Source organism: Scyliorhinus canicula, chromosome 11, assembly GCF_902713615.1.
Source record: "Scyliorhinus canicula chromosome 11, sScyCan1.1, whole genome shotgun sequence".
Classification (NCBI taxonomy): Eukaryota; Metazoa; Chordata; class Chondrichthyes; order Carcharhiniformes; family Scyliorhinidae; genus Scyliorhinus; species Scyliorhinus canicula.
The window spans coordinates 19,654,922-19,680,029 of NC_052156.1; the positions used below are offsets into that span (position 1 = coordinate 19,654,922).

A 25,108-nucleotide genomic window follows, 5' to 3' on the forward strand; every position below is an offset into this window, starting at 1 on the left:
TCAAAGGAATCCTGAAGCACTGACATCCTCAAAGGAATCCTGTAGCACTGAGTCAAAATTAAAGTGATAAAACCAGAGATAAAAACAGGGACATGTTTAAGGAAAAATTTCACTAATCCATGTGAATAAAGATGTTCTGAATTAATTAGTTTACTTATTGAAACCAACTTGAACTGTACGCTCCAGCATTGCCTCGGACCTGAAGGATCTCCAACTCTCTCTGCATCAAATATTGTCTCATTCTAGACATCTATTCTTTTATATAATTGAATATATTTATTTGAAGGGGGAACCAGATTGGGAGAAACTTATACTCAAAGCATTCATTAAATTTATTCCTTGTGAAACACTTTCCATTTCAGGACTACGGCTTAAGAAGTCACTGACAGAGAGAAGCTGCTTGCAGCCCAGACAAACGCATTCACTGCAATGGAGTCTACCCTTTCAAACTACTCTGCAAGCTGATGCAGAGACATGCTATTCCCAAGAAAATACATCTGACAGAGTATGCCACAGTTGTAAAAGCGTTCTTGTGATGGCCACCTGACAGACAATGGGCTGGATTCTCCATTTGGGAGACCACATTTTGTCGCCAACGGAGTTCGTGTGGAATTTCACGGCTGAAAAATCCGGTATCAGTGTTGGGCTAGCACAGCGCCGAATAAAAATCCCGCGGATCGCACCGAAAACGGCCGGACCCGATGCAGCGAAAGCGCACGGCTGACTACCTGCACCAGCCACGCCGTACAACATGGCGCCGGCTGTGCGTAAACCGATCCCGCCAACCGCAACCCTACAGCCCACATCCTGGCCACCCCCCACAAACCCTAGCAAAAGCCCCCTGGGCCAGCGGCATGGATCCTAGCTGAGTGTGACTGCACTGGGCACTTTCCGCACTGGCATACCAGGTTCCCCCGCATGCTCGGGACCACACATGGCCCGTGCCATCGGGAACTCACCCATTGGGGGCGGAGCATCGCGAGTGGGCCAGCCAATGACGCACCAACATCGTTGAAACGGTGCACTTTAGCAGCATGGTGGCACAGTGGTTAGCACTGCTATCGCACGGCGCCGAGGTCCCAGGTTCGATCCCGGCCCTGGGTCACTGTCCGTGTGGGATTTGCACATTCTCCCCGTGTTTGCATGGATTTTGCCCCCACAACCCAAAGATGTGCAGGGTAGGTGGGCTGGCCACGCTAAATTGTCCCTTAAATGGAAAATATGAATTGGGTACTCTAAATTTATTCAAAAAAAGAAGTGGCATGTCCTGATGATGCCGGTCTGGAGGGGGCGGAGCATGATGGACCGGAGTTAAATAGGCACTGGCCTCGATTCCGGCGTCAGAATCCATTCTCTGCCCGATCGCCGATCACGATTTTGGCGTCGGGCTCTGGAGAATCCAGCCCAATCCGGTGTTTTAAGTGGTTGCTCCACCAGCAGGAGGGTTCAAGACAAGCATTTGTCATATCTCAGGAGCATCAGTCACAATCTCACGAAATATGGTGACTTCTTTCCGTTACATTCTCATTGGAAGCAAAATTACAAACCAGATACTATTGTTACTTTTTTTAAAAAATTCTTTCACGGGGTATAGGTGCCACTGGCTAGGCTAGCATTTGTGGCCCACCCCTAATTGCTCTCGTGGTGATGGTGGTGAGGTGACATCTTGAACCACTGCAGTCCATGTGGTAAAGATCAGTGTTGGTGGTAAACAATTTCCCTCTGTGTCAGGTAAATATACTTTAGGTATTGCCATTTATCCCCACAATCAGATGTGCACGACAAATGGCTGAGAATTAAACCAAGCAGAATCACACTTCACTTAGCCTTTCAGTTGTTAGCTTTTGATTCAGTTGTAATAGTGATTTTTGATCATTAAATGCTACCCACTCATGTTTCATAGAATTCAATCTTTGAACAACCCTAAGCGTAGATGGTTCTTAGCAGCAATTTTAGTTTTAATCAACACCAACAGATCAGCAATGACTGAAGGATGAAGGCAAACTAGCAATTAGAATAAAACATCACACCCTTGGATGAATGTCTTCTTCTAATCTTGTAGCATAACATCAAACATCCTCTCCCAATGACAGGCAAATATGGTTCCAATGTATCACATTCTAAGGAAAATGAACAGAAGTTTCTTATGGTCATCTGGAAGGTCCTCCACATACAGATAGTTGGAATTAATATTTCCTGAAGGTGCATTGATTGAACTTTCTGCGAAATTTCTGAACAATTCTTGGATGCCTTGTTGCACAATGAGTGGCGATTCTACCAACAGAAATCGCACACTCTAGTCAGTTATTTTTCAAACTGTCAACTGATGACCATTGTTGGATGGGATCCACATAGTTGTGGAGGATGTTCCTTCAGACAAGAATTAGTGTGGTGAATAAATTCCCTTTTGACTTTCAGATTCGGCCCTGCTACATACCTTCTAAAGTAGTATTTATTATGAAGGAGGTTGACAGGATTACTTAGGGAACAAGTAAATGAGGCACCCTGAATGTTTATACGAGGAAAGAAAATAATCAAAAGAAACAACAAATAACGACACCTATTAGATCCAGGACATAGTCTGACAAACTGAATTGATGATCATGCCACTGACCAAATTTCCTCAAGCTGAGATATATAATCCGCCATTGAGACAAGTCAACATCTATCACAGTGAACTCTGCCTTAGATAGGACAAAGACAGTTTGCCAACGACTGGTTAGCAGTAATTGAAGGAGCATTTTCATGTTCAACTTGCAAGTCATTGCAGTAAAATGCATAACCCAACTATCTGTGAGAAAAATCGAGGACTAGGGCAAACTGATTGAGATAAGTACCCACACTTACAGTGGGAACAAATAATTTTGGTTGCTCAATGTCAAACCTGAAGCCCTTTTGCAGGATTGCATCTTTAGTTGAAATGGTTGCTCTAATCCAAGTGGGACTACTTGGCTACTTTCAAATTTTCTGTACTTGGATTCAAAAGTTACACATCTGCTAGCAAATGGTGAGCATGGCTAGATAAAACTATCAAATTTTATCTGCATAGGGAGCGAGCCCCACATGGAAATGCCAGTTGAAATTTTGGCACGGTAGCACAGTGGTTAGCGTTGCTGCCTCAGTGTCAGGGACCAAGGTTCAATTCTAGCCTTGGGAGACTGTCTTGTGTGGCGTTTGCACTTTCTCCGTGTCTGCGTGGATTTTCTCTGAGTGGTCTGATTTCCTCCCACGGTCTAAAGATGTGCAGGTTAGGTGGATTGGCCATGCTAAAATTGCCCCTTAGTGTCCAATTGTAGTTTAGATTAAGGGGCTAATGGGATAAAACGGGGGAGTAAGCTTGGGTGAAGTACTCTTTCATAGGTTCGGTGCAGGCTTGATAGGCCGAATGGCCTCCTTCTGCACTGTGGGAATGATTAATTAACTCATTCCTGAATTTAGCTTACATTTTTATTAAGTTATAAAATGCACTTCAGCATGTGGGATATGCACACACGCAGACACACATTGTGAGATAAGCATATAAGGGAGGAGAGAACAGATAGTTATGCTGATTGACTGACTGGCAGAGAGTGGGAACAAAGGGGTCCTTTTTAGGATGGTAGCCAGTGACGAATGGTGTTCCACAGGGGTCAGTGTTGGGATCACAACTATTCATGTCATACATTAGCGATTTGGAAGAAGGAACTGAAGGCATTGTTGCTAAGTCTGCAGATGATACAAAGATATGTAGAGGGACAGATAGTGTTGAGGAAGCGGGAGGGCTGCAGAAGAACTTTGACAGGCTAGGAGAGTGGGCAAAGAAGTGGCAAGTGGAAAATAGTACAGAAAACTGAGAGATTATGCACTTTGGTAGGAAGAATAGAGACATAGACTATTTTCTCAGTAGGGAAAGGCTTTGGAAATCTGCAGCAAAGGTATTTAGGAGTCTTGGTTCAAGATTCGCTTAAGATTAACATGCAGGTTCAGTTGACAGTTAGGAAGGCAAATAGATCGTTAGCATTCAATTTGAGAGGGATAGAATACAAGAACAGGGATGGACTGCTAAGGCTATATAAGGCTCTGGTCAGATCCCATTTGTAATATTGTGAGAAGGTTTGGGCCCATATCTAAGAAAGGATGTGCTGGCCTTGGAGGGGGTCCAGAGGATGTTCCCAAGAATGATCCCGGGAATGAAGGGCTTGTCGCATGAGGAGCGGTTGAGGACTCTGGGACTGTACTTGGTGGAGTTTAGAAGGAAGGATGAGGAGGGGGGGATCTCATTGAAATTTACAGAACACTGACAGGCCTAGAAACAGTGAGTGTGGAGAAGATATTTACACTGGTCGGAGAGACTAGAACTCGAGGGCACACCACAGACAGAAGAGACTATGCTTTAAAACTGAGATGAGGTGGATTGCTTTAGCCAGAAGGTGGTGAATCTGTGGAACTCACTGCCGCAGAAGGCTTTGGAAGTCAAGTCACTGATTTGATTTTGATTTGTCAAGTGTACTGAGGTACAGTGAAAAGTATTGTTCTACGAACAGAACAGGCAGATCGTTCCATACATGAGAAGCATAGGACATACGATAAATACGCAATGTAAATACACAGACATAGGGTGAAGCATATGGAGTGTAGTGCTCAGTAGAGAAGATACATGGAGATCTCAGTTCAGTCCATTGGAAGGTCATACAGGAGCCTGGCAACCGCAGGGAAGGAGCTGTTTTGAATCTGTTAATGTGTGTTATCAGACTTTTGAATCTCCTGCCCAATGGAAGAGGTTGGAAGAGAGAATAACCCGAGTGGGAGGGGTCTTTGATTATGCTGCCCGCTTTCCCAATGCAGCAGGAGGTACAGACAGACAGAGTCAATGGTTGGGAGACGGGTTCGCGTGATGGACTGGACTATGATAGATAGATTCTTCATTAATAAAGGAATCAGAGGTTACAGGGAGAAGGCAGGAGAATGGGGATGAGAAACATATCAGCCATGATCGAATGGGCGGAACAGACTTGATGGGTCGAATGGCATAATTCTGCACCCATGTCTTATGATGGAATTAGATTTGGGAGAATTGGAAGAATGAAATGAAAAAATGAAAATCGCTTATTGTCACAAGTAGGCTTCAAATTAAGTTACTGTGAAAAGCCCCTAGTCGCCACATTCTGGCGCCTGTTCAGGGAGGCTGGTACGGGAACTCAAGTGAAGCATAAATGCTAGCAGGTTGGGTCAATTGGTCGGTTTCTATGTAATTCTGGCAACTGTAACTGTGATTTAAGATTTCATATTATCTAAGACATGCCAAGCATACATGGAAATGGGGAAAGTGCTGGGAAATAGGATTAGAATACTTAGGTGGTTATTTTTGACCGGCTTAGACGTGATGGGCCAAAACGCCTTTTCTGTGCTGTAGATTCTATGACTCTAGCTGAGAATGAAGTAATTAACTTATGAGATTTCTAATGCACACAAACTCTCTTCATGCTCTGATCAGTCAGAAAGAGTTGGAATACACAGGTCACAGGATAGACTTGTGCAAATGTTCAGAATTCTCGAGATTTCAGAGACAAATTACATTGTTTTATTTTAAAAGGCGAGGATGCACAATAGCAAGCTCATTATACTATTATGAATGGCTAAACCTGGCAGTCAAGATGATGAATGACAAAAGCCACGACTAGAAATATTAGTTATAGAACTATAGAAAATATAATAGATGTCTGGAAACATATTAGATTCAAGGGTTCACATGGCAACAAAGCAGAAGTGATTTATCTACATGATGGCGCCCCAAGAATCCATTTCAGCCTCAATAATGCATGGAATTTGCAAGAAATATTTCAGAAATTAATATAAAGCTGGTGTGTCAACATTGCAGAGAAGAGAGGTCACGGTGTCAACACTTTAGATTTCAGCATCTTTTTCTTTATTTCTAATATTTATGATTTATTTTCTGGTGCTGGCATCTTTTATGAAAATTAATAAATTGTTGCTCCTGCTGGTAATCACCATCATTACCTCTGCTGATTTATGCAGTTGTGTTTCACATGATAAGTGATCTTATTTTACAAGGTAATTAAAATAGTGTTATAAAAATTAGTTTAAAGATTTTAAATATTTATTTCCGTGTGGTTGGCAGTGCTGGTAAGGTAAGGCACTTGTTGCCAATCCTTATTTATCCGGTCTGTGTTAACAGTCAACCACAAAGTGTAGGTCTAGAATCACACGTCGGCCAGAGCAGCAATGGCGGCAACTTCCTTCCTTGAAGGACATGCGTGAACCACTGGAAATTTTGTAACAACCTCGCAGATTTTGTGGTTTTCTGCTGCCAGCCATACATGAGCATAGGTTTATTGCATTCACTTTCACAACTTTGCTGGCTGGGATTTGAACTTAATAGTCCACTATCATAACGATAGTGCGTCCGCTGAGCACCGACCTCTGTTTTCCTATTAACACATTCTGCTTTCCTACCTCTGCCACTATTTGCACCCTTCAATCCTTAATGGCTCCATTAACTGCCCCTTTGTCTCTTGTCCACGACATTGTTGTCCATCACTCCTCAGCTCAGACATCACTGACATTCCTTTCTGCTCTACTCCTCTCCAAGCCTACAATTCTTCATAGTTCTATCCCTTTTCAGTTCTGTAGAAGGGTTATATGGACTCGAAACATTAAATGTTGGGGAAAACTCAAGTGGTTTAAAAATAACCATCCAGACCATAAAAGCAAGTTATAACCTTGATCATACATGTTAGTCTAACTTCGATTTCCACTCCCCCCTCCCTTCGGTTACAAACATTACCATGTCGCTTCCTCACTCATATGTGTCACAGCAAGACATCAAATTAATAAACCCGACAATCAACTTACTTCAACCCAAACTTCACTTTCTTCTTCTCCACCATCAGATCACAGATGTAGCGAACAGAAAGATATCGCAGCAGCTTTATGTCATGACCTCGGACCTTATCAAATAGCTGTGAATCACCATTCCTGGAATAATCAACAAAATAAAAACAAAGCAAGGTCAGAACGAAAACAAAATCCAGCATCTTCTTCAGTGAAAGTTCTCCAGTGATAAATAATCATTACTGAGAATGTAGTAAGCCCATACACTTCTGAGAAAACAATTTGTGATTGAGTCGCAATGTTTGAGATTCTGCTGATTCTTCTTAGTGCATCATTCCTTCAAACTGAGTCACAACTTGATGGCAAAACATACTGTACAATCACAGAACATAAGAGCCCTGGTGTCAAGAAATATTTACGGCAAAATCAGCTAAAAATCTCTTCAAAAGTACAAGCTCAACTTGGTGAAGGACTTTAGTGTGGGCAACTGTATGTTCATCCACTTTAGACCCAAGAGAGAGAAGTCATAAGCATTACTTCCTCAATGATTATGGCGAACCACTGATGAGAATGCATTACTGATTCTTATAAATTGAGGAAACAAATGACAGCATATTTTAGGAACCATAAGCTTAACATTCGTAGACAAACTTATTTACATTCAGTCTTGTATTACCATCCTACATTATTGCTCTGGGGGAGACGGTCCCATTGTGCTAATGTCACTGGACCAGTAATCCAGAGAACCAGGCTATTGCTCTGGGAACATGGATTCAAATCCCACCATGGCAACTGGCAGAATTTAAAATTAAATTAATAAAATGTGGAACTGAAAGCTAGCCCCACCATGAAACTGTTATTTATTGCTGTAAAAACCCAACTCGATCACTAATGTTCTCGGAGGAAGGAAATCTGCTGTCCTTAACTGGTCTGGCGTACAATCCAGATCGACAGCAATGTGGTCAACTCTTAAATGCCCTCTAAAATGGCCTAGTAAGCCACTTAATTCAAGGGCAGTGGGTTGGACAACAAATAGAGGTCTTGTCAGCGCACATTCCATGAAAGAATAAAGGGAAAAAAAATCACCATTCACTGAAATCTACAAGGCCTTCTTCAAAACAACAGGATCAGCAAGAATCAGAAAATCATTCAAAGGAGAAAAGAAGGAAAACAAGAAATATAAAAATGCTATCCTCTCAAGTTAGATTAATTCAAAGGGCTGTATTCTCATTTCATGTGCTTAAAGACAAACATTAGTATCACTATCTATCTGCACAGTAGCTAGCACTGCAGCCTCACAGTACCAGGGACCCAGGTTTAATTCCAGACTTGGATGACTGTGTGGAGTTTGCATTTTCTCCCCGAATCTGCATGGGTTTCCTCCGGGTGATCCGGCTTCCTCCACGGTCCAAAGATGTGCATGTTAGGTGGACTGGCCATGCTAAATTGCCCTTTGGTGTCACAAAGATGTGGTTAGGTGGGGTTACGGAGATAAGGTGGGGGTGTGGACCTAGATGGGGGGCTCTTTTGGAGGGTCGGCGCAGACCTGATGGGCCGAATGGCCTCCTTCTGCACTGTAGGGATTCTAGGATTCCTAAACCTAATACTGGAAGTAGTTCACTTACCGCACTGCAAAATCATCAGGCACTTCATCAGACTCTGCCCCTGCATCATCAGATCCTCCTAAGGAAAGAGAAAAAAAACAAAGATCGCGCACATGATTAAGGTAATCCACAACTGCGTGAGGAGATTGATATAAGCACTCCTACCCTCCAGACTAAGAGACTGCACTGAGCTTTAACAGATCAACACAGCTAAGTACTTCAAATGCCCAATTTCAGAAAACTATATAATTCAGTACAAGTTTCATGTCTGTCATATTTGAACTTTGAAGACAACTGTTGCTTGTTAGTGCACAGTTTAAAAGCTCTGGCTCATGTGGAGCATAAATAAATGCCTGGCATGGACAGTTCGGCTAAATGGCCCATTTCAATGCTGCAATTACCATTTAAACTACGTATGTTTCTGTCTGAAAGCAAGAAACCCCGGGATCTTATAATGCCCCTGCCCAATTCCTCCCAAAGCAGAGGAAAGAGCATAACTAAGAGTATTAGTGGGTGGCACGGTAGCACAGTGGCCAGCACTGTTATTTCACAGCGCCAGGGTCCCAGGTTCAATTCCCGGCTTGGGTCACTGTCTGTGCGGAGTCTGCACGTTCTCCCCGTGTGTGCGTGGGTTTCCTCCGGGTGCTCCAGTTTCCTTCCACAAGAGCCTAAAGACGTGCTGTTAGGTGAATTGGACATACAGGCGCCGGAATGTAGCGACAAGGGAATTTTCACAGTAACTTAATTGCTTGTGGTGTTAATGTAAGCCTACTTGTGACAATAATAAAGATTATTATTGTTGCCATCTGCACAAATACTATCAATATAATGTCAAGTCAGCCCAATAAGCCTAATTCAAGCCAAGGCAGCAAGATTGAAGTTACAGTCAGATCTGCATCCCGCCAATTCTGATATCTTGCTTTGGAGAAAAAGACATCAATACCATTCAAATACATTATTTCTGTTTATTTGTTCATGGGATGTTGGTGTCGCTGGCTGGGCCAGGATTTATTGCCCAAATTGCCCATTGCTGTGGGTCTGGAGTCACATATAGGCCAGACGAGGTAAGGATGACAGATGTCCCCCAGAGCATTACCCTGGGTCTCTGGATTCTTGGTCCAGTGACAATACGACTATGCCACAGCCTCCCCATATTCCTACAACTAGTTTGGTCAGAAAACACATGTACATCTAATTAATTAAATCACTATTCACCTGAGAATAAGTAATTGTACCCACTGCGTCCATACAATTCCCCCCAGCCAGCCAAGGTTGCCGACCGACAAATATGCTGCAATAGGAGAGAAATGGAAATTAAACCTCGGAAATGGAAAATCAATAACACTTAAGTAAATAACCGCAGTGTAACAAATAAATATGTTCACATAGTGCATACTAGAAAAATAATGAGAAACTGTTCCCACTCAAGAGAGCATCAAGAACTAGAGAGCACAGATTCAAAATAATTGGCAAAAGAAGTAAAAGAGGGTGGTTGGGGTCTGGAACAAACTTCTTGAGAGAGTGATGGAGGCAAGTACAATTGAGGTATTCCAGAAGGAATTGGATTGCTTTCGGAAAAGAAAGAATATGTAAGTTTACGGGGCAAAGACAGGGGAGTGGGACTGAATGCCCTTTCAGAGAGCCCGTGCAGATTTGATGAGCCAACACTAAAGATTCTGAGAATTCGTTTTTTTTGTCCTTTAATTATAGAGGCAGAAATTTGATTAAAATTGACAATGAAAGCAAGAAAAGTCAAGGTTTACACATACTCTTGCCTGTACATTTCTGTTCGCTGGCTCAATAATTGCGGCCAGGAACTCGGAGTTTGCGATGAAGCGCTGGTTGTTGCTGTGGAACTCAAAGAAAGCTGTCCAAAGATCTAGCTTTCTTTGTGGTTAAATTACCCTTTCCCAATGTTAGTTTAGGTTTGGTGCCAAGTTATGGGGATTGCCAGGCATCCAGCAACAGTGATGTCATCAAGCAGGATAAGCAGCCATATACATTGAAGTATTCTCACAGACAGCAAACCAGGAAAATACATGATTTTCCTTCACCTTAATTCAGTTTTACGGAGAGAAATAAATGATTCTTTAAATTCTTTCACAGGATGTGGGCACCTCTGGCTAGGCCAGCATGTGTTGTCTATCCCAAATTGTCCTTATGGTGGTAGTGAGCTGCCTGCTTGACCTCTGCAGTCTGCATGATGTAGGTACATGCAGTGTTGATATGGAGTTCCGAGAAGGAAGGAACAGTAATACCATCCTAAGTCAGGATGGTGTGTGGTTTGGAGGGTAACGTGCAGGTGGTGGTGTTCCCATGATTGGATTGGATTGGATTTGTTTATTGTCACGTGTACCGAGGTACAGTGAAAAATATTTTTCTGCAAGCAGCTCAACAGATTAGAAAAGGGAATTAAACAAAATTCAAGAAAATACATGAGAATACATAATAGGGCAACACAAGATATACAATGTAAATGCTTATTAGCAAGGACATGCATCTGCTGTCCTTGTCCTTCTAGGTGACAGAGGTCATGGGTTTGAAAGTGCTGTTGAATTAGCCTTGTTGAGTTGCTGACATGCATTTTGTATATGCTGCACTCTGCTGCAACTGTGCGTCAGTGATGGAGGAAGTAAATGTCAAAAGTGGCAGATTTTTAAAAATTTATTCATGGGATTTGGGCGTCGCTGGTTAGGCCAGTATTTATTCCCTAGTTAACCTTCAGAAGGTGGTGGTGATTTGCCTTCTTGAACCGCTGCAGTCCTTCAGGTGTAGGTACACCCACTGCATCATTAGGGAGGGAATTCCAGGATTTTGACCCAGTGACAGCGAAGGAATGGCGACATATTTCCAAGTCAGGGTGGTGAGTGACTTGTGAGGCGAACCTCCAGGTGGTGGAGTTCCCAGGTATCTACTGCTCTTGTCCTTCTAGATGGTAGTGGTCGTGGGTTTGGAAGGTGTTGGCTAAGGAATCTTGGTGAGTTACTGCAGTGCATCTTGTAAATGGTACACAAGGCTGCCACTTGCCAGCCCAAGCCTGGATATCATCCAGGTCTTGCTGCATTTGGACATGGACTGCTTCATTATCTGAGGAGTCGTGAATGGTGCTGAACATTGTGCAGTCATCCACATCCGCAAACATCCCCATTTCTGACATTATGATGGAAGCAGCTGAAGATGGTTGGGCCTAGGATTCTACCCTGAGGAACTCCTGCAGTGATGTCCTGGAGCTCAGACGATTGACCTCCAACCACCACAACCATCTTCCTTTGTGCCAGGTAAGACTCCAATCACCAGAGAGCTAGACTTATCCAACAAGTGGAGAGTATTCCATCACACTCCTGACTTCTGCCTTGTACATTGTGAACAGACTTTGGTGAGTTACACGCCACAGTATTCCCAGCCTCTGACCTGCTCTTGGTGTGACAGAATTTAATTGGCTGGTCCAGTTCAGTTGCTGGTCAATGGTAATCACCTGGATGTTGATAATGGGGGTATCAACAATGGGAATACCATTTGGATGCCATGGGATTACGGTTAAAGCTGAAATGAACCTTCTTTAAAATGTGGAATTTATCATAATTAATGTATCTAACATTCTACAAATATAAAATTAGTTTTTCAGGGTCAGAGGGGTTTGTCATCAGTAATTAAGAAATTGGTACACCACCTTACTGAAAAAGGCTTAACATTTTCAGGTTTTTGATGAAATTAGTGACATAAAAGGGAAAAATTGTCAGTTCAACGATTTCCTGTTGATCCCAGTTTGGGGCCACTCCAGTGGTATTCCAGATGGAGCGAATCATTGAAAACAGCTTCTGGATTTCTGTTTGACTGTGCTTAATGTCTAGATTCGAGAAGATTCTGTCTTTTTCAGGGAAGTAATTATAGAGAATGCTGACAGTTTCACCATCATGCCTACTGTAAAACCCAGGCATTTGTTTTGATAAAGAGGCTGAAGAGCCACAACATTTAGCAGAGAAGCTATTACTGGGAAGCAAATTCGGACAGGAAGCACCAAGAACATACAAATTATTTTAGAAACAATACATTAGGTCCAAAAAATGTATCATTTTGATGCACTCAACCTTCTGATCTTATCCCTCAATTCATCTCTCTCAAGAAACCCATCTACTTTCTCAAACTATATTTGTTGTCAGTTTCAATGGCATTCCCAGTCAACCTTCATGCAATTTCCCCCCTTACTCTTAACTTTCTACTTTAAAAAAAAAACACTGCTTCACATTTGAAGCCTTTATCACAAAAACAAAACAGTTGCCTTCACAATCTTAAAAATGCATGACAGGAGCAGGAGCAGCAATGTTTCTCTCCCCTCTCACCCCACCCCACACCAGAGTGCACAAGTCTAATTTAATTTATGGTTCCTCTTAGGGTTCCTGATGCATAGAATATCAAAGGAAATTAGGGATGAGGAATTAATGCTGGCCTTGTCAGTGTTTGCTCTTCTCAGAGGGCAGCACAGTGGCACTACTGCCTCACAGCGTCAGGGATCCAGTTTCTATTCCAACCTTGGGTGACTGTCTGTCTGGAGTTTGCACATTCTCCCGGGTCTGCGTGGGGTTACGGGGATAGGGCGGGGGAGTGGGCCTAGGTGAGTGCTCTTTCAGAGGCCGAATGGCCTCCTACAGCACTATATAGATTCTATGATTCTATGAACCCATGAACAAATAAAAAGTAGCACGATATCTTACTTTTTTCCCTATGTCAAAGGTTGCCTTTCCTACAAAGATTTAATCCAGTACTTTATTTACCTTTGCTTGTGCAGCTAAGCTTCGGACTGAGTGTCTATAGACTGACAATAACTCAGTCTCTTTCTTGATCAGCATGAATTGCATTTCCGACATACTAATCACGTTACTTAAAAAAAATGCACGGTGGTGTAGTGGTTAGCATTGCTGCCTCACGATGCCATGGTGCCAGATTCAATTCGGGGTCTAGGTCACTGTCCATGTGGAGTTTGCACATTTTCCCCATGTTTGCGTGGGTTTTGCCCCCACAACCCAAAGATGCGCAGGGTAGTTGGATTGGCCACGCTAAATTGCCCCTTAATTGGAAAAATAATAATTGGGTACTCTAAATTAATGTATAAAAGAAAATGCAAATACTTCTGAATTGTTGTGGATTGTTTTTTATTTGCCATCCCGGGTGGAAATGTTCATAGTAGAGAGGATTTCAAGAAACTCCCTTTGAATTCTCACTTAATAATAATTTTTCAGCTTGAAAATTTTGAATTTCTGATTATCTTCAGTTTCTTATTTTTGAGTCTATTATCCATACGTTCCACGTTTTACTCCTCATCATAAATCAACAGTCCACATGCGATAGCTGTTGAAGTATTTCAGATAATGCAGATATACAGATACTAATTCTCACGTCACTGGCATCTATAATATTTCTGAAAAAATAGTGGATAACCATTGAAATCCCAGCGTTCATTTCCCCCAGCCAAGTTGGATTTTAAATAACTGGTGGCAGATGTAGTTTGGCGTGAAATAGTTAGTATGGAGCACTAAAAGTTAGCAACAGGTTCTCAGCATCATATGATGGGAACAGAATAGTGACTGATCTTCTGTAATATCCAAACTGATCATATCAAAAGTAGGCAATGAATAATGACAAAGTATCTCATTTTTAAATTCAGAATTACTTTATTTATTGGAATTACTTTATCTCCGAGAATTTAGCAACTCACATCTCTTCAAAACTATCCAATTATTCATTTCCGATTTCAAGACAATTACATTCTATTCCATAAAACATCAACAATCATTATCATTCTCTACCGCTGCAATGTTTTTCAGTTCCCTTCGTAAATTATATCTTTTAAATCAAGCATAAGTTCCAGTCACATAAAGAGCCCATCACTTTCTGTGCTCTAACCATTTAAAATTAATATATCAACTGGAAACCCAATGAAAGAGAATGGTTATACCTTTCCATGGTACAAAATGACTGGGCACACAAAGCGACTACGACATCTAGCCATTTTACTACGGCTCACAAAGTCCTGCAGTTTGCTCGTTTGAACTGTGCTCTCAAACCTGCTAAAGAAAGGGAAAATATTAAAACCAAAGTTAACCAGTGAAACACTGGCACATTGATGTGGCATCCATTGGTAAAACATACCACAGGGAGAGAAGCTTTGCATACACTAGTAATCCAAATAACCAGGGTAATTGCTCTGAGGACCCAGGTTCGCATCCCACCACGGCAGGTGGTAAAATCTGAATTAAAAGATGATCAGGAATTAAAAGCCTAATGACGGGGAACCATGTGATGCAGGCACAGGAACAGCAGCTTTTCTGCGAGCGCTGGCGCTACTCTTTTTGTAATCCTGCTGTTATCCTATTTGCGCGGCACATGCTTGCCTAATCCGGGAGTTAATACTCCAGAGCATGTCCCCAGAAGATTTTTAGAGGTGTGTTGGACAAAAAGTGCTGAGAAATTCTAAGAAACGTGACGATAGGGGCAGCAGGGTAGCATGGTGGTTAGCATAAATGCTTCACAGCTCCAGGGTCCCAGGTTCGATTCCCGGCTGGGTCACTGTCTGTGTGGAGTCTGCACGCCCTCCCCCTGTGTGCGTGGGTTTCCTCCGGGTGCTCCAGTTTCCTCCCACAGTCCAAAGATGTGCAGGTTAGGTGGATTGGCCATGCTAAATTGCCCGTAGTGTCCTAATAAAAGTAAGGTTAAGGGGGGGTTGTTGGGTTACGGGTATAGGGTGGATACGTGGGTTTGAGTAGGGTGATCATGGCTCGGCACAACATTGAGGGCCGAAGGGCCTGTTCTGTGCTGTACTGTTCTATGTTCTAAAAGGGAGCAATCGGATGCAACAAGGGTGAATCCATCTTCTCATTATGGTGACCTGATCCTCGAGCAGGCTCTTGACCTGCGCTTGGCTAAGGCGCTGTAAATTATGACCGTGAATATTATCAGAGTACTTGATGACAGACTTGGCCTGGTGACACATAACCTAAGTGCTCATAAGACCGAGCGGCAGAATGCTAATAAAAGGCTCAATAAAACGGAGGAAAGAATCCTGAACATCGAAAATGTTGCTTCCTTGGCTGAAACTCACATTCAATCTTTGGGAAACCACCTACACGGTATATCTAAAATCCTGGAAGATTCGGAGACCTGAGGCCAGTAAAAGAATGTCTAGGCCGTCAATCTGCCAGAAGTGTAGGGTTAAGTACTTGATGACAGACTCCTATTAAGTTTGAGTGCCGGCTGCCATGTTTCTGAAAGCTGGATGTGAAGGCTGGGCATTTCAAGTTGGAACTGACGCACCATATCCTCTCTGGACTGGTGTACATGCACATCAAGGTCCCTTTGATCCTCAGTGCTTCCCAGAGTCCTGCCATTTACCATGTATACCCTTGCCTTGTTTGTCCTGCCCAAGTGCATCACCTCACTCTTACCCAGATTGAATTCCATTTGTTACTGTTCAGCCCATCTCACCAGTCTGTCTATATCCTTCTGTAATCTCAGGCTATTCTCCTCACTATGTACCACCTCTCCAATTTTCTTGACAAACCTCCTACATTCAAGTCTGAATCATTTATATAAACCAAAACTGGAAGGGGGCCAAACAGTGATCCCTGCAGGACCTCACTGGACACAGGCTTCCAATCAGAAAAAAATAAACCTCGGCCATCTCCTTCAGCCAATTCTGAATCCAATTTGCCAAATTTCCTTGGACCCATGGGCTCTTACATTTGCTATCAGCCTCTCATGTGGGACCTTATCAAAAGCCCAAGTAGTCTACGTCAAGTGCATTTCCATCATCTACAAACCTGGTCACCACTTTGAAAAATAAAATCAAGTTGGTCAGACATGACTTCCCCTTGACAAAACCATGTAAATTGTTCTAGATTCATCCCTGCCTCTCCAAATGCAGTCTCTCAGAATTGCTTCCAATAGCTTCCCCACCACTGAGGTTAGACTGACTACCCTGTAGTTTCCTGGTTTATTTCTTCCTCCCTTGTTGAGTAATGGTATCACAGTGGCTGTCCACCAGTCCCCTGGCATCTCTCTCCTGTGGCCAGAGAGGAATTGAAAATTATTGCCGGCATCCCTGCTATTTCCTCCCTTGCCTCACTCAACAGCCTGGGTTGCATTTCATCCGGCCCTGGATATTTATCTACTTTTAAGTTTACCAAACTACCGGGAACCTCTCCGACTATATTATGTTCTTTCATTTAATCACAGTCCTTCTCCTCGATTCCTCTCATCGTCCCTCTCAGAAGTGAACGGCAACACAAAGTATTCATTTAGAACCCTACTTATGTCCTCTAGCTCCATACACAAATTACAACTGTGGTCCTTAATGGGCCCTACTCTTTCACGAGTTATCCTTTTACCCTTCCCTGCCAGTATCTTATCATGTCCCCTTGTTCGCTCTAATTTTGTTTTTAAGTTCCCTTACACATTCTATACTCCGCTAGGGCGTCTGCTGTTTTGAGCCCTCGATACCTGCTACAACCCTCCATTTTCTCTTTATCCAATACTATATATCCTTTGATATCCAGGGTTCACTGGATCTGTTGGTCCCAGCCTTTTTCTTTCTTGGAACATATTGGCCCTGTACTCTCCCTATTTCCTTCTTGAATGTGTCCCACTGTTCTGTTACAGATTTACCTAAAAGTGTCTGCTTCCAGTCCATTCTGACCAATTCATAGTCAGTGTAGTTGTCATTGACTTTAAAGCTCTTTGAGATGATCGTGAAAAATGATAAATAAATGCAAAGGTTAAATTCTGAAGGATTCTATCTTTGTAAAGTTACATTTCTAGTCAGAGAAGTTGCTTGTGAATAATTATAACTGATCATGCTTTTTAAAATTCACTTACACCCAAAAGCACCAGCACATTGTTTTGGCATCTTTAGTGGCTAACCAGCGGGTTAGTACAGCAGGTTCATGCCAATTGATTTCATTGCTGAGTCGATAAGTTAGGTAGGTACTCTTGTGATTGCAGCCTGCAGAGGAGCAGGGTAACTCGGGACCTCAGCTTCTGACTTTGCATGTTTAATTGTGCATCTGCATACTCCAGATGTTGCTGCCCAATGAGTTATCTTCACCCTTCTGTTACTCTCTTCACAAAATCAAGGCCAAACTACATGGATGCAAACAATCTTTTACATTCAGGAAGCAGATATCTACCAAGAATCTTTCAACAAAAACAAGAAAATAAAATTACCCAGGTGAAAGACACTCCTCTGGAGTCCGGATATTTTAGGTGGGTCAAAGTTCTAATTTGCACTCAGCTAATATCACCCAGAGGTTCAATGTGAGCCTGCAAACTCATAACAAGGTTTGGTACTCTTAACATTCCTGATGTTAAATATTAACTGCCGTTAAGTTCCTTATCAAAAACTTGCCTGTCTCAGAACTCCACATGACCTGAACGTTGAAGTCTCCACAATGTTTGCTGTAATTTTACAAATTATATACTCTCTAATAGGCAGAATTTTAAAATTAAATTTAAACAGGAAACATCAAATGGGAAAGTTTTTTATATTGAAGTTATTTTTTCTGCACTATTAATATTCCACAAGGTACTCGGCCAAGTCTAGTTACCTGCTAAACATTAACTGCGTAACTGGAGATATCTAGCTGGCCCTAATAGCCAGTATCTAAGAAGATCAATGAATTCTTATGCACCATTCACTCTTCTGCCAACGTGGCCCAAAACCAAAAATCCGTTTGAACATAAAATACTTTCCATCATCAAGTACAAATGTTTCCTTCCCTTTTCACTGCAAATAATGTGTTGCTATAAAAAGAAACCCACCATACACATTAGGACTGTTTCACTTCTGTTACTGCTCTTACAACGTCTTCCAATCACTGCTGAAAGGATATACCTATCAACACTTGCAACCCCATCTACACTTTTTAGAAGTGATTGGATTTGTTTGTTTATTGTCACATGTACTGAGAAGTGAAAAGGATTTTTCTGCGAGCCGCTCATCAATCATTTAGTACATGAAAGAAAAGAAAATATAAAGAAAATACATAATAGGGCAACACAAGCTATGCAAATTGGATTGGATTTGTTTATTGTCATGTGTACCGAGATACAATGAAAAGGATTTTTGTGCGAGCAGCTCAACAGATCATTAAGTATATGAAAATAAAATAAATTATATAATAGGGCAACACAATGAACACAATGTAACTACATAACACCGGCATCAGGTGAAGCATACAGGGGGTGTAATTTTAATTAGGTCAATCCATAAGAGGGTTGTTTAGGAGTCTGCTAACAGCGGGGAAGAAGCTGATTTTGAATCTGTTCGTGCATGTTCTCAGACTTTTGTATCTCCTGCCCGATGGAAGAAGTTGGAAGAGATTGCATAGCGCTAGCATTTGGTCATATTAATTATGATGAGCCGATCTGTCAATGGATTATTTTATTTGTTTGTAACAGTGATACCCACATCAGATGTCACTGACACATAGAAAATACTTGTTTCGGTTGGGGGGGTGCGGAGAGATGAAGTTGAGAAAATTTGTTTAAAGTCAGAGAAAGTATTGCTTAATTGATTTTTAAGCAGGTCTGTAATCTTCCTTTAAACTGTAGCTGAAGGAGTTTCACTGTCTTGCAATACAAATTACAGCAATTTCTGAAAAATAAATGGTAATTAAGCAGATCAGGAGCAGCGGTCCCCTTTGGTTCTCAATGCGTAATGAAACAAACACGTGGATACTGTAGGCCACTTCTCACTATTTGGGTCACTTCCATTCTCTCACTAAGGCAGGGAGTAAAAACAGTTTAAAAATACAAAATACTTTGTCCAGAAATATTATTCTTGGATCAGTTCAATATTTTTTTCAATATGAATTTCTTCAACTATTCCAAAAACTATTCATTCAGAAAATCAACCTACATTAAGACAGAAAACAATGCAAGAGATCGATTCAGTTTCTGAATGTGTCTAGTTGAGATTTGGCACTGATTTGACCACATTCATAGTGATTATTGATAAAACATGTAACTAGGTCACATTTTGTGAGCTGATTGTAATGAGAATGAATGGAAACATGACCTACAAGGATGTTAAAGCTTTGATCAGATGTGGAATTTCCTGGAATAAAAGGGGTAGGCAGGAGAAGTAGGATTCCAATCAAGCAACAAACTAATCTCGATATATTATTTTCCTTTCTTAAACTTGTGATTCTCCTTCCTCATAATTATACAATAATAAAAATATACTATAATCTTTATTATTGTCACAAGTAGGCTTACATTAACACTGCAATTAAATTACTGTGAAAATTAGCTCAATATGCTTCCATTAATATGCTACTCAGTTTATGGTAGGGAGTTGGGGAGAGTTACAGAACAAAGACATCTAGGGGTACAGGTTCATAGCTCCTGAAAGTGGAGTCGCAGGTGGACAGGGTGGTGAAGAAGGCATTCAGCATGCTCGGTTTTATTGGTCAGAATACAGAATACACGAGTTGGGGCATCTTGTTGAAGTTGTATAAGACATTGGTCAGACCACACATGGAATACTGTGTTCGGTTCTGGTCATCCTATTATAGGAACGATATTGTTAAACTAGAAAGAGTGCAGACGAGACTTACGAGGATGCTACCGGAACTTGATGGTCTGAGTTATTTGGAGAGGCTGGAGGGTAGGAGGCTTAGGGGTGATCTTATAGAGGTCTATAAAATAATGAGGGGCACAGATAAGGTAGATAGTTAACATCTTTTCCCAAAGGTAGAAGAGTCTAGAACTAGAGGACATAGGTTTAAGGTGAGGGGGAGAGATATAAAAGAGACCAGAGGGGAATTTTTTGCACATCTGGTGTGGTGAGCATCTGGGACGAGGTAGAGGCGGGTACAATTTTTTCCTCTAAAAAAGTTAAAAAGGGATATGGGCCAAATGCGAGCAAGTGGGACTAGCTTAGTGATAGAAACAGGGTGGTATGGACAAGCTGGGACGAAGGGCCTGTTTCCATGCTGTAAATATTTATGACTTTAATCCTGCTCTGTAAGCAGGAAATGGGTGGCATGCACAAATAATCCCTTCGAAAGAGCAACCTACCTAGGCCCACTCCCCTGCCCTGTCCCCATAACCCCACCTAACCTGCACATCCTTGGACACAAAGAGACAATTTTAGCATGGCCAATCTACCTAATCTGCACATCTTTCGACTGTGGGTGGAAACCGGAGCACCTGGAGGAAACCCACGCAGACACAGGTAGCAATACAAACTTCACACAGACAATCACGCAAGGCCAGAATTGAACCCGGGTCCCTGGCGCAGTGAGGCAGAAGTGCTAACCACTGTGCCACCATTCCGCCCCTTCCTTTTGAGGAAGTGAGTTCCAGAGGCCCTCAGAGCAAAAAAAACTCCTAATCTCCTTATTTTCAAACAGTGACCACCAGTTCCAAATTCTCCAACACGAGGAAACATCCTCTCCACATCAGCCTATTCAATACCCCTCAGGACCTTATCAAGCATCGATCAAGTCGCCTCTTGCTCGTCTGAACTCTAGTGGATCTTCATTAGACAGCTTGCCCATTCCTGGCATTAGTCTAGTAAACCTTCTCTGAACTGCGTACATATTTACATGTTCCTGTAAATAAGGAGACCAATATTGCACACAGTAGAGGTCTTATCAATGCTCTGAACAGCTGAAGCACAACCTCCCCACTTTTGTAATCAATTCCCCTAACAACAAACAATAACATTCAATTAGCTTTCCGAATTACTTGCGGCACCTGTATACCAGCCATTTGAGATTCATTCACGACGGCAGGTAGGTCCCTCTGCACCTCAAAGTTCTGCTCAAATAACTATTTTAAAAAGTTTGTTTTATTCTTCCTGCCAAAATGGACAAATTGACATTTTCCCACATTATACTCCATTTGTCAGACTTTTGCCCACTCACTTAACCTAGTTATGTTCCTTTGTAGCCTCCTTACATTCTCTTCACTATTTACATGCCTACCTAATTTTGGCTTGTCAGCAAATTTAACAACCCTATCTTCAGTCTCTTTATCAAAGTCATTTATACAAATTATAAAAAGTTGAGGCCCCAGTTTTTTGTGGTGTTGACCCATTATACTACTGACATTGTCACATAAATTATAAAAATTCTAATTCATATGAAATGAGCTATTAGTTTGCAGAACTATGAGTATTTCACAGTATATAACAGATGGAAAATAAGTAACACAGGATACTGCCTAGGCAATTATTTACTTCAGAATGGTCATCCATTGCAGAAACTCCTTTATTTTATGCCTGTACCCTCCAACAGAATGTCTAATTGATGTTACTTGGCAGTGAGCCTCAAGACCAAATATCAGTGAGGCATTTGAGCTCAATTTAATGGACATCATATTGGAGTTCAATTCCGCTCTCAACTGTCATCCACACACTCACAGCTAGTGTCAAAGCTTAGACCCAAATAAGTTAAAGCAAACTGCTGAAAGCACTTTGTTTTCCCCTGCTATGAAACTTGATTACATCACTAAAGTAAGAGAACTCAGAGTAAGAAGTTGGCCTCTGACGTTTGTATGCTTATACTTTCCCTGAATAAAATCGTTAAATTAAAAACTCAAACAGGTTATTAATTTATTTTGGTAGAGGTCTCAAAATGGCGAATAGCATCGGAGAAAAAGGTTTGTAGATTTATGCATACCAACAGGATAATCACACACATTTAGCAAAAGAAGCAGAACCCAACCCCAGTATTTTCAAATAAGTAACGGGACTGTTAGAGAATGGGACACTTCCAATTTTATCAGGTGCTGGCATTAGTAAGCATGGATTGGGTATAGCGAGCAAAAACATAGTAATGCTATATCCTGCGCAGATCATGCACCATTAAGCCACTAAATATTTAAGAGCATCCCCTATTTAACGAATATGGATTTTCTATCCAGCCCCAATAATGCTATCAAGATAAATAACCAAACAGAGCCCCATAAAGGAGGAAGAACAAACAAGACTGCCTTTTAGCATGAGAAAAACCTTCAAAACACAAGGCTCTGGTGCGATACTTCACTAGTCGAATGCATATACACCAAGCAATCAAGCTGCACCAACAGCAATAAAATAAACTCAGGACATTTAATATGCCCTTTCTCCCAGGTGAAAGTCAGCAAAGGAGGAGGAAGCAAAACCAGGTGCAAAAATAATTTTTAGCTTCTGCGGTTCAACCTATTGCATCTGTTAACCATTTCCCTCCCTCTCTCACAGATTTATCCAAATATTAGATAACTCTCATCAGCTATATTTCCTCCAATAACCATAACCAACCAATTTATTATTAGGTCAAAATAGCTCCCTCTATTTTCTTTTGATACACAGCCCAAATTTGATAAATAAAATGGCAAATTTCCACTGATAGCTCAGTGAGGTGATACAACATGTAACTGACCACATAGACCAGACGATCTCAGCCTCATTCCCCAATCTATGCTTATTTGATAGTCTGCCAATGGTGTTGATGCAACAACTGCTGCCTCCAACAGTGAAGGCCAAAGATGGAAGTCCACATGTGAAGTTCAAGTAAGGGCAGAATTGGTCTTGACTGTGATCTATTCAGCATTCAAACAGGTTATCATCACCCTGCTAAGTCTCACGTGCGAATCATACACCTTGCCACGGTACTGTAGAGCCTATGCAGAAGGAACCATGCTCCTGAAATCAATAGCTACATAAAATATGTCAAAAGAACATTCGTATGATGTAGGATATCATTAAAAATGATTGGAAGGACCAAACAGAAACATTGGCATAAGCACACAGCACAAACATGCATGATTGAAGCTTACAGAATTAAAAGTTATGCAGATCACGGATTTAACTTCAAAGAGCTGACATAATAAATAATGACAAAGGTTTGAGATGCGGTAATTGTGGATGAACAGGAAAAGATCTAGGTGTGGTATGTGTTGTATGAAATACTTCTCTATTTTAAAGCACTTTGAGACGTCCAGAAGCCTTAGAGTCAATATAAATAGAAGTCTTACTTTCTGGGAGCACCCAGCAGCTTCACAATTCATAAAGGGAAAGATGACAACGATAATTGAAGATGTGAAGTGTACCAAAAAAAAGTCAGGCACAAGTTCATTAAAAAGAAATGTCTGCATTATTATTTTTTCTACAAAAATGGGGCTACAAGCAGCAGGCGAAACCCATTTTTATATTATTGCCCTGGCCTTGAGTGTGAACAGGGGCTCGTCAGGGTTGATGCTGAGAGGTTGTTTCCTTTTGTGGGGTGTCCAAGGCCAGAGGGCAAAATCTCAGAGTATGGAATCACCCATTTAAAACAGATTATGAGATGAGGAGGAATTTCTTCTCTCAGAGGGTAATGAATCTGTGGAATTATTTACCACAGAAGGCATGAGAGACTGGGTTATTAAGTATATTCAAGGCTGAGATTTCTAATTAGCAAGAGAATCAAGGGTTATGGAGATACAGTGGGAAAGAAGAGTTGAGGATTATCAAATGAGTCAAAAGATCTCATTGAATGGTAGAGCAGACTTGATGGGCTGAATGGCCTACTTCTGCTCCTACATGTTATGGTCACTCTCCTGTGTTTAGTACTTAATGATTAAGCTATTCATCCCAGCTACACTTTAGGCCTTTGTATTCTACTCACATGTAAGCTTTCACCACTGAAAGAATAGTTTTGAATCCACATGGTGATTTCATTCTTGCTGCCAGAGCAGTAGTTTTGTCCCAGGAAACCCAGCAATAGTTAGGAATACCTGGTTTAAAAAATCCATCAGCTGAAGTCAGATCTAAAAACAGATAAAGGTTCCCTCCTAATTTCTAGCACTGAAAAGCATCTATAGTCAAGACAATTGCTTGCCCTTATTAAATGAACGTCACCATTCAGACCATCTTTTAAAAAAATTGATTCACCATTTGTTTTTCTTGTCTATTTGCTTTTACTGGTTTTCTTTGAACAGAGGGGGGCAATGACATGATGTGAACTGAGCTAAGAGTTCAAGAGTGCAACAAAAATAGTTGAACTGATGTGTTGTTTACCATAACCTATATCATTAAAGATCTCCCTCACAAAACAGGCTCAGCAACAACCCCCAGCAAGATACCCAATTTCATCAGTGCAATGGAAAACAAACACTCCTCTCAAGAGAAAGCTCAACAAAAGAAAAACAAAATTGATGTTTCTTAAAGTGCTACGGTAGAAGAGACAAATGGAAATCCCGGAGAGAGGAGCAGAAAATCTTGCTGGAAGAGGGGTGGCAATGAATGAAACAATCAAAAGCAAAATTCTGCAGGTGCTGGAAATCTGAAATAAAAACAGAAAACGTTTCAGGTCATTTACTGATGAAGGATCATCCCCCTGAAGTTAGTTTGCTTTCTCTCCACAGCTGCTACCTAACTTGCGTAGTGTTCCCAGCATTTTCTGTTTTAATTTTGGATTTCCATCTGCTGTATTTTGCTACTGTTTAAGCTTCTTAAAGTTGCCATTGATCTACTCCAGGCACCAGCTCACCCTCGCCTCCAGCTGAAGTCAAAGGCAAAACCAGAATTATCAGCATGCTTTTATTTTTCTGAGGAGATATGTTGTTTTGGACAGCTTTATAATACTTTTTTAAAATTCCATTCATTATTGGGATGTGGACATCACTGATAAAGCTGACATTTATTCCCCATT

At 41.5% G+C, this 25,108-nt stretch overlaps 1 protein-coding gene across 11 annotated transcripts in view; it reads right to left on the reverse strand.

The window, feature by feature from the left end:
- Positions 1-25,108, reverse strand: part of mtmr14 (myotubularin related protein 14) — a 101,386-nt gene that overhangs the window by 68,017 nt on the left and 8,261 nt on the right. For 7 of the 11 annotated variants that reach the window (XM_038812412.1, XM_038812411.1, XM_038812413.1 and 4 more), the window contains exons 3-6: positions 14,389-14,500; positions 9,651-9,726; positions 8,457-8,514; positions 6,853-6,975 (exon numbers count right to left, since the gene is read on the reverse strand). In XM_038812412.1, coding sequence (XP_038668340.1) covers positions 6,853-6,975; positions 8,457-8,514; positions 9,651-9,726; positions 14,389-14,500 — 369 coding nt within the window. Of the gene's footprint in view, positions 1-6,852; positions 6,976-8,456; positions 8,515-9,650; positions 9,727-14,388; positions 14,501-14,582; positions 14,894-25,108 lie in introns of those variants that run through there. The other 4 variants (XM_038812415.1, XM_038812409.1, XM_038812405.1 and 1 more) reach the window with 2 other exon arrangements.